This window comes from Sinocyclocheilus grahami, unplaced genomic scaffold (assembly GCF_001515645.1).
Source record: "Sinocyclocheilus grahami isolate Dianchi unplaced genomic scaffold, SAMN03320097.WGS_v1.1 scaffold222.1, whole genome shotgun sequence".
NCBI classification, from domain to species: Eukaryota; Metazoa; Chordata; class Actinopteri; order Cypriniformes; family Cyprinidae; genus Sinocyclocheilus; species Sinocyclocheilus grahami.
Genome location: NW_015505401.1, coordinates 2,837,860 through 2,849,079, shown reverse-complemented (window position 1 = coordinate 2,849,079; position 11,220 = coordinate 2,837,860). Strand labels below are relative to the sequence as shown.

General features: G+C 37.8%; 1 protein-coding gene across 1 annotated transcript in view; it reads left to right on the top strand.

Moving 5' to 3' along the window:
* LOC107596673 (chloride channel protein 1-like) overlaps positions 1–11,220 on the top strand; it is a 47,065-nt gene that overhangs the window by 5,264 nt on the left and 30,581 nt on the right. The window contains exons 2-3 of the mRNA XM_016287467.1: positions 4,695–4,914; positions 5,006–5,137. Of these exons, the coding sequence (XP_016142953.1) occupies positions 4,695–4,914; positions 5,006–5,137 (352 nt within the window). The remainder of the gene's footprint in view (positions 1–4,694; positions 4,915–5,005; positions 5,138–11,220) is intronic.

The window sequence follows — 11,220 nt, the reverse complement described above, 5'->3', positions numbered from 1 at the left end:
ACTAGAAATCAGTGGTTAAGTTGTATTTACAACACTGTTCCAGAACACTTCAACCCAAATATTCAGATGTGTGCAGCGCATTTTATGGAAGACTGTTTCCTGATCCTGGAAGAGTAGACTACAATGCCGGCTGTTCTGACTTGGAAACTGTAAGTAAGTTTTTTTTTATATATTTAAAGAGTTTTTATATTTTTTATATTTAAAGAGAGTTTTGAGGAGTGTAGAGTAGGGCTTGTTGTTTGTCATTTCTCCGATCACAAATGCAGACATGGTTTTATGTTTACGCGGCGCGATGCAACGCAATGCATAAAAAAGACAGTATAAGTCATTATAATCCATAATTATGTCCCCACTGGATGCAACAAATGCCTCGTTTATAATGGGTTTTAATGTTTTTGAATCATCGCTCTGGCCTGACGGCATCATCACAATATGGGAGGGGCGTAACATTTCCGTCACACGCTTGAGGTATTCGGTCAATCACAACACACTGGATAGCTGGCCAATCACAGCACACCTTGCTTTTCAGAACGATGAGCTTTGTAAAAATCGACGCGTTTCAGAAAGGCGGGGCATAGAGGAGAAACAATAATGTACAGTATGTGGAAAATAATGTGTTTTTTAACCTTAAACCGCATAAACACATTTCATTACACCAAATACACAAAATAATGTTATTTTTAGCAACATCATATGACCCCTTTAAAGTACCAATATGGACCCATTAGGCTCAAATGTGTACCACCCCACTGACTGCTTTTGTACCTTTTTTCCTGAGAGTGTGTAGCCCATAGACAAGCATTCGGCACGCATTTAACAATTTGTTAATGGCCTACTTTAATGTTTATTAAAATATTCTTTCATAGTCATCTGTTTTTATTTTGAGACTTTTGCCACTTTTAATGAATGGACAGTGTAGAGGTGAACGTGGTGATGTCACAAAGCTGACATCAATCAGCACCATTAATGCAGGTTTAACTGAATTCAATTTAAGCACGACAGACGACAATAAATGAAATGACGCAGAAAACGTGTTCACATCCAGATACCTGGAGTGGACTTCAGCTGACCGCCAGACAGTATTAGGAAGCCACAGTTCTGTGAATTAACAGCTGCTGACAGCCCACTGTCAACCGCAGTCTGTAAATGAAGTGCACTGCATTATGGGTAATGTGGTTTACTTCGATGTTAACCTACAGGACACCCCCTATAAGGCAGATACAGTTACTATTATCTGAATATTTTGTGAAGGTTAAAAGGAGTAGAGGAGGAACATAAGTACATAGCAGACGAAAAGGAAGAGAGACAAAGACTGACAGAGGAAAAAGAGCACGATGATAAGGGAACCCATCAACACTTTTGAGACCGTTCTGAATTTTGACCAGATTCTGGTGAGATTAAGCATAATAATATTAGTATTTTTTCTAGACGTAAACATTTCGGTAACTTGCTATACTGTACAGGATTTCATTAACTGGGACTAGTGGATGTTGATAATGCTCTATTTTTATGGCAATCTTGGGATGAAGGTCAGTCTATATTCTAGCATTTTCTAGAAATGTATTTATTTGATTATTATTAGATACGTTTTTTTTTTCTTAGTGTTTTCGTTTATAAATTTACTGCTTAAAAAAAGCAACACTTATGAAGATATGCGAGTTTAGTTGCTCATTGTCAACTACTAATACAATTTTTTTAATTTCAACATTACATAATTTATTACATATGATTTCATATTAATTATTCATATGCATTATTTGATAATGTTAATATTGTTAAATATAATTACATTTGATATGAAGTCTTTCTTGATCTCCTGATCAGTCTGTCAGTAAATGGGTCAGATTGTATTATACACACACACTTATACACACTGACCATTATATTTCTTTTTAATTAACTCTCAAAGTCACTATGTCCTTCAGTGCTTATGTCTGTTAGCAACTGTCACTCTCTCTGCTCTGTCTTCCTCTCTCTCGCTCTCTCTTGTCTTTGAGCCTTTTTTTCTTTCTCAGAATAACATGTTGGATAGTATATTTTTGGTCTTATTCTTGAACTTATAATTTGTTGATTGTTTTCAGTTGTATAGAGAAGGCATCGTCTGATATTTCAGAACTGAGCTGTGAGTTTTAGGCCATGATTGTAAAGTTAAGCCTGCACTGTGGAAATCAGTTAGAGGAACGGGGAAAACAGGTGTTCGAGAGAGAAAGAGAGAGAATATGTTGTCATAAAGTAAATGTTTTTCTGTTACAGAACAGTCTCTCTCACGCTGTCAGCCTGAATCAGTGTACTGACTTCAGAAAATTGAAGAGGCAATGATAGAAACAACCTTGGGTCTTCTCTCTATCTGACACACACTCTGCTATCTTATCATGATAATGTGATGGATGAGAAAAGAATTAAAAAACCAAAAGTCTTCTTATTCTCAGTTTTTTTTACTCTCAGGGTTTTTGTTAAACTGGTCATTCGAGGATATTCGATAGTTAGTTTGTTAGTGTGTGTGCGCGCGCGCCAACATTCAAATGCAGTGTATAAATGCTGTTGTATATCTGGATGTCTCATATGAGATGCTCTGGAAGAATGTCAAATCTATACAGTATGTTCAAGACTGCAGCTACACATGAGGTGGGTTTGTCTCCATTATGAATGCATGCCATAGAATTCAGCATTCTTTTTCACTTTCATTCAAATGAATAAATTCTAAATGTAATCATTGAGAAGTCATTAACAGTAATGGACATTAATAATCAATATTTTATGTTATTTGTATGCTAACAGTTAACATAATTACAGACAATAATACATATATATATATATATATATATATATATATATATATATATATACACAATCAACAACCTGATCAACTCTATGCGAGGAGATGTGTTGCACTGCGTGAGGCAAATGGTGGTCACACCAGATACTGACTGGTTTTCAGACCCCCCCGGACCCCCCAATACAGTAAAACTGCACATTTTAGAGTGGCCTTTTATTGTGGCCAGCCTAAGGCACACCTGTGCAATAATCATGCTGTCTAATCAGCATTTTGATATGCCACACCTGTGAGGTGGATGGATTATCTTGGCAAAGGAGAAGTGCTCACTAACACAGGTTTAGACAGATTTGTGAACAATATTTGAGAGAAATAGGCCTTTTGTGTACATAGAAAAAGTCTTAGATCTTTGAGTTCAGCTCATGAAAAATGGGGGCAAAAACAGTGTTGCGTTTATAATTTTGTTTAGTGTATGTTAGACCTACCTAAAAAAAAAAAGAAAAGCACTGTTTATTTTATTTGTATCTTTTTTTCACTCTTTATTTATTTGTGCTGTTGCTTGTAGTTAGATTATTTGTTCTTATTTTCTTTATTTTTATTTAACAATATAGTTTTTTCCCTAAACATAGCACATACCAAACCGTTCTAAAACCGTGACTCTAAAACCGTGACTCTAAAACCGTGATACAAACCGAACCATGAGTAAGTTGAACCATATATATATTAATCATTTCTTGTTTTTGAGTGGGCATGAGGGGGCTGAATCCGATCTCTCCAGTCTCGCACCGTGTGGGGTCTGTGCTGCTCAGGAATGTATGTATGTAGGCGTGTGTATTGGGTGTAATGGAAGGAAGGTGAAGAATGTCTTGTGTGGATCACTTCCTCCTTTACTGGCCAATATCCAGAGCGTGATGGACAGCCCATTATTTTTGCATTTGTGTACTCATGTAGCTCACCAAGAAATCAAAATTGATGGTTCTTATTTTTTATGGCCTCAGTTTAGTTTGCAGCGCCCACTTCTAATCGATCCCCATGATCTAAGCAAATCCCGATGGACTAAATCAAGTACCACCCTATGTTGTTTTGCCATCCAATAAGCCACTCAGATATAAATCACAATAGAGAAGATAAGATGGTTGCAATTTTCAATTGATGGTGACTTTAATCTGTTCTTTCTTTCTTTTGGGGTGTATGGCTTTAAGTTGGTGCAGTATAGTTGGGAACTTTGAGTACTAAATTTTCGGCTGAATCTTGTGCATGTGCGTGTATGGTACGTATGATTGAGAGTATCTCGGGGGAGCGCTTTTTCCATTCTGCCCTGTTAGACAGCATGACTATTTCTGTCTGACATATATAAATGACTGTTACTCACCACCACACACACTTACATTGATTCCCTTCACGTTCCTACTTCAACAAGTACTCACATGCACACAATCACACTGAACCAATGTGCACTCTGAGAGTTGTGAAATCAAAGGATTTTCCACCGTTCGGTACGTATGATTGAGAGTATCTCGGGGGAGCGCTTTTTCCATTCTGCCCTGTTAGACAGCATGACTATTTCTGTCTGACATATATAAATGACTGTTACTCACCACCACACACACTTGCATTGATTCCCTTCACGTTCCTACTTCAACAAGTACTCACATGCACACAATCACACTGAACCAATGTGCACTCTGAGAGTTGTGAAATCAAAGGATTTTCCACCGTTAAATTGCAGTTATCCACATCATCAAGAGTGACTTTTCCCCCATATTTGCTTTGTTCACTGCAGACTTTCCTTCCATAGATTTTCTTCACTTTGATTTTCTTCAATTTTCTTCGCATTGATCACTCTTCACTCTTCACTGATCAATGCGGGTGTCATGTGGTCGTTTCTGTTCCTGGTAGAAACCCGTATTCTGTCTTTCAGCTGTATGGGGAATATCGGGAGCAGCTGGGTAATATTGCCAGACGGGAGGCCACACGTCTGTTGACTGAAAGGCAATGGAAGAGGCATGCCGGCAATGCCAAGGCAACCAGGAGAGGCCACGGCCGAGCACATCATGCCAGCCTGGATGTGGGGCCCATGACACCAGGTTTAAGCCCCTCCTCCTCTATAAAGAAGCCACGCCCCTATTCCAAATGCCAGGGTGAGTGGCTAATGAGAACCCTTTCTGTTTACCTAGAAATCAAGTGCACTGAACTAAAGTGAATAGCCGTTAGAATGTGTTTGCGTTGCAGACTGCCTGGCCCGGATCCAGAGGTATATTGTGACAAAGTTGGGCGAGGACTGGATCTTCCTGATTCTTTTAGGTCTCACTATGGCTCTGGTTAGCTGGAGCATGGACTATGCCAGTGCCAAGAGCCTACAAGGTAAATGTTCCTGTTAGGGGTGGGACAATAAATCGATGTGCCGATTTATCGCGATATTTCCGGCCGCGAGACTTGGTGCCAGAGTATCGATACTTAGCGTGGACTGTAGGCATCGATCATGTTATCATTGGAGAGCGCATATTGAGTCCATGAGTTCCCTAACCTCTCAGCTCGGATCGCAGGTGGATTTCCCTCACAATATGAGTGAGAGAGAGCGTCTAGTTTTATGTCAAAAAAACTGGATGCTCTCTCTCACTTTAGATATTACAAGTGCGCGTTATGCAGTGGGCAGTGGGCACCGACCGGCAGAAACATAAATCTATGACATGGATGACGAAACAAAACCTTGTCAGAGCCGTAATGCGGCGCAGTTATATGTTATATATACATGCAGTTATATGTTATATATACATAACATATATATATGTATGTATATGAAGAGTTTGGTTCCAAACGCAATAAATCCATTTTGATTCATTTGCGTAAAATTGTGTTTTCTTTACCAAGAAAGCTTTCACATAGCATCTTTAGGTTATAATAATATTAAAAAAAATTATCCAGATTTTGATTTTCAAAGATTTATTATAAAATTTTATTATCACAATCACACTGAACCAATGTGCACTCTGAGAGTTGTGAAATCAAAGGATTTTCCACCGTTAAATTGCAGTTATCCACATCATCAAGAGTGACTTTTCCCCCATATTTGCTTTGTTCACTGCAGACTTTCCTTCCATAGATTTTCTTCACTTTGATTTTCTTCAATTTTCTTCGCATTGATCACTCTTCACTCTTCACTGATCAATGCGGGTGTCATGTGGTCGTTTCTGTTCCTGGTAGAAACCCGTATTCTGTCTTTCAGCTGTATGGGGAATATCGGGAGCAGCTGGGTAATATTGCCAGACGGGAGGCCACACGTCTGTTGACTGAAAGGCAATGGAAGAGGCATGCCGGCAATGCCAAGGCAACCAGGAGAGGCCACGGCCGAGCACATCATGCCAGCCTGGATGTGGGGCCCATGACACCAGGTTTAAGCCCCTCCTCCTCTATAAAGAAGCCACGCCCCTATTCCAAATGCCAGGGTGAGTGGCTAATGAGAACCCTTTCTGTTTACCTAGAAATCAAGTGCACTGAACTAAAGTGAATAGCCGTTAGAATGTGTTTGCGTTGCAGACTGCCTGGCCCGGATCCAGAGGTATATTGTGACAAAGTTGGGCGAGGACTGGATCTTCCTGATTCTTTTAGGTCTCACTATGGCTCTGGTTAGCTGGAGCATGGACTATGCCAGTGCCAAGAGCCTACAAGGTAAATGTTCCTGTTAGGGGTGGGACAATAAATCGATGTGCCGATTTATCGCGATATTTCCGGCCGCGAGACTTGGTGCCAGAGTATCGATACTTAGCGTGGACTGTAGGCATCGATCATGTTATCATTGGAGAGCGCATATTGAGTCCATGAGTTCCCTAACCTCTCAGCTCGGATCGCAGGTGGATTTCCCTCACAATATGAGTGAGAGAGAGCGTCTAGTTTTATGTCAAAAAAACTGGATGCTCTCTCTCACTTTAGATATTACAAGTGCGCGTTATGCAGTGGGCAGTGGGCACCGACCGGCAGAAACATAAATCTATGACATGGATGACGAAACAAAACCTTGTCAGAGCCGTAATGCGGCGCAGTTATATGTTATATATACATGCAGTTATATGTTATATATACATAACATATATATATGTATGTATATGAAGAGTTTGGTTCCAAACGCAATAAATCCATTTTGATTCATTTGCGTAAAATTGTGTTTTCTTTACCAAGAAAGCTTTCACATAGCATCTTTAGGTTATAATAATATAAAAAAAATTTATCCAGATTTTGATTTTCAAAGATTTATTATAAAATTTTATTATTTTTTCCCCAAAATGCAATAAATCCATAATTAGTTTTTTTTTTCAAAATGCAATAAATCCATTGAATCAATATGAAAGTTATTTTTCATATTGAAAATGTTGAAAATACACAACATGGTAAATTGATCCACATATGACAGCCTCTGAAATTGGTCAATACTAATCTTGTATACAGGCACTGGACTAAAAATAATCAGTCATCGCTCCCAAAATGAATTCAACGGGTCATCTTGTTTGCTATACATTAATTACAACAAAATAAAATTTCATGATGAACAAGAACATGAACAACAATATCATATTAGACCACAGAAATTCCAAAATGACATTCCCTTACATTCAACTTTCAAAAGTGCATTCATCTTTGCCATGTTACATTCATTTAGTTGACTAGTGCTATATGCTGTATTAACAAAAACATAAATGGCATTAATAAAAACACTAACAAGCTATGCAATATCGCATTCATAATTGAATGTGATTCACCTAATGAACGCGATATTGCGTAGCTTGTCGGTGATCTACTATCGGTACTAATAAATCACAGAATCGGCTTTACTGACGAGATGCGCATGACAATCACATGCGAGAGTGCGTGGAATGGTGCGCTGTGATTGGTTGAGTGGATATATTGCATTCTGCAGAGAAGGTAGACTGGCGTTTGTCGCGGTTTGGAAAGAAAGGGAGAAAACATGACAGAATAACTCAGCGGATATCGCATTTTGCGTAAAATTAAAAATGGACTTTTCAATACCGACCAGATACAATACTGATTTTGGCGGAAACTCAACTTTTTAAAAAATGGCGTTTATCGCGTTTTGGAACCAAACTCTTCATATATAACCTATATAAAGTTGATAAGCAGCTAAATGTGTTGGTTTACACACAAAGATATGTGTAAGCTTTTAATAAGTCCAAGAATAAAATGATTAATTTAATTAACATGTTCAATTTGATTTACAGAACTGTTTTCTATCAGTTTGGACTTGAATAAAGAGAGAAAACTTGCACTTAACCTTTTCACAGGCATTTTGTTTTCATAGTTAGACAGATATCGTGATGTATCGTTATAGGATTGTCTAGCAATATATAGATTATCGCAGAATCGCTGTATTCGTGATATTATCGTATCGTGAGCCATGTATCGTGATTCGTATTGTATCGTGAGGTACCCTGCGATTCCCACCCCTAGTTCCTATTGGGTGACACTTTAAGCCTGTATATATTTAAGCAAAAAGGTATGAGAGGCTCTGTTATATTGTGAAATAGTTGTGGCCTTAATATTCAAATGTTATTCTTCTATTTAGACAACACTTTATAATAGGGTCCCATTAGTTAGTGTTAGTTAACGCACCGACTAACATTAACTAACAATGAGCAGTCTATTTGTTACAGCTGTTTATGGTTCGTTCATGGTAACTTAGGTCCATTATTAGGTTCTTACGTCGAATATTAGCAGATGCAACTTTTGATTTTAATATGTGTTAGTAAATATTTAAATTAACATCAAGATAAATGCTTTTGAAGTACTAATGCCTAGTACTAATGAACTTGTCAACAATTCAAACCTTATTAAAGGGATAGTTCACCCAAAAATGAAATTTCTGCAATTAAAGTGCCCCTATTATGCCTTTTTGAATATTACCTTTCATGCAGTGTGTCATGTAGCTGTATATGAACATAAACTATCTGCAAAGTTAAATAAAGTTATTGTCCATCAAAAAAAAGAGTCGGCTCGCAATCGCCTAAACGAGTCGTCAGGAATTCGAATCTTATTCTGTTACGGCTCTATGTCACGAAGTAACACATTTGCATAATGTCCACCTGTGTTCTACGTCGCCAACTTGCAGTAACATTTTACACAAACAGTAACATTTCTGTGTGGATAACATCATGTCGAGAAGATGCTGTATCCTACGCTGTGAGTAAATTTGTTTTATCACATCTTATAATTACCACAAACTTGTTAACACTTGACACTTACTACTGAGAAACGTCCTGCTCCAGTCGTGCTTGTGAATCAGTCTCTTGTCGATCAGCCAGTTCAACTGTTTCATCATCAGACTCCGGCTCGAATTGGTAAGGTACAATCGATACCATCTTTTCTATGTATTGACAAGTCAAATGAAGATATTTTTGATGAAATCCGAGAGCTTTCTGACCCTTCATAGACAGCAATGTAACTGAAATATTCCCGGGTCCAGAAACGTAGCAAGGACATCGGTAAAATAGTCCATGTGACATCAGTGGTTTAACCATAATTTTACGAAGCTACGAGAATACTTTTTGTGTGCAAAGAAAACAAAAATAACGACTTTATTCAACTATTCTTCTCCTCCAAGTTACCATACGTCAGCAGCATCATGCGCATACGTTGTGGTACTCTTGGCTATGGCGGAGGATGGTAACTTGGAGTATTCTCATAGCTTCGTAAAATTACGGTTGAACCCCTGATGTCACATTAACTATTTTACCAATGTCCTTACTATGTTTTTGGGTCCGGGAACATTTCAGTTGTGTTGCTATCTGTGGAGGGTCAGAAAGCTCTCAGATTTCATTAAAAATATCTTAATTTGTGTTCCGAAGATGAATGAAGGTCTTACGGGTTTGGAACGACATGAGGTTGAGTAGTTAATGACAGAATTTTCTTTTTGGGTGAACTATCCCTTTAAGTGTTACGGACATTTATAATGTTACAAAAAAAAAAAATTATCAAATGAATGCAGCCTGGGTGAGACTTCTTTCAAAAACATAAAAAAAGTTACCAACCCCAAATGTTTGAAAGTTATAATAGTGTATATTTTTTTATATGTAAACTGATATTACCGGTAATAGGTGGCTTCTATGGATGGTATCTGCGCAGTGATATACACAGTATTTTTTCTAATATTATTCTTTTTTAGCAAAGGTGAACAGCAGCCAGGAATAGAATTTGGACTAAGATTTAGAATTAAAATTAATTTATATTATATTAATCAATTTTATATAATGTATATTTAATATTTGTCTCGTTTTCAAACAACATAGCATCACAAATGAAAAAAGGAGTAATAACACCTGTTTATGAAACACGTCAGATACAACTGAATGCAAAAAACTTTGTCTATATATGTCTGTATATATCAGACAAATAACTTTATTATAGTAAAGGCGTAGTTTACCCCAAAATGAAAATTCGGACTTAATTTAGTAACCCTCAAGTTGTTCCAAACTTGAACAAGTTTCTTTCTTCTGCTTAACACAAGAGTAGATATTTTGAAGAATGTGGGTAACCAAACAGTTGCTGGGAGCCATTGACTTCCATAGTATTTTTTCCATAATAACACTTTAGTTTAGGGACCAATTCTCCCTATTCACTAGCTGCTTGTTATCATGCATACTACTAGGAAATTGACTGTTTATTAGTACTTATAAAGCACATATTAATGTCTTATTCTGCAAGACCATATTCTAGGTCTCTTAATCCTGCCCCATACCTAAACTTAACAACTATCTCACTAACTATTAATAAGCAGAAAATTGGGAGTTTATTGAAGCAAAAGTTGTAGTTAATAGTTAGTTAATACATTTACATTTAGTCATTTTGCAGATGCTTTTATTCAAAGCGACATACAATTGGGGAATACATAAAGCGATTCTTCTTAAAGAGGCAAACAGACACAGGAAGTGCTTGTAATACCAGGTTTTAGGCATTGTTCAAATAAGTACAAGCTAGAAAGGGAAGGCATAAATAAAGATAATATTTTTTTTATATTTAATTTAGGATGAAGTCAAGTTGAAAGAGATGAGTTTTCAGCTGTCGCTTGAAAATTGTCAGGGATTCAGCATTCTGGATAGGGGTGGGAAGATCATTCCACCAGCCACGAACGGTGAACGAGAATGTTCTGGAAAGTGATTTTGAGCCTCTCTGTGCTGGTAGGAGAGGCTCACTAGCGGATCTCAGACTTCTGAAGGGGATGTAAATTCGTAGTAGTGAGTGGAAGTAGGCGGGTGCTGAGCCTGTGGCTGTTCTATATGCAAGCATCAATGTCTTGAACTTGATGCGAGTCGCAACCGGTAGCCAGTGCAGGGAGATAAAGAGAGGTGTAACATGGGCTCTTTTGGGCTCGTTGAAGACCAGTCGTGCCACTGCATTCTGAATCATTTGTAGAGGTTTGACTGTGCTTGATGGAAGTCCAG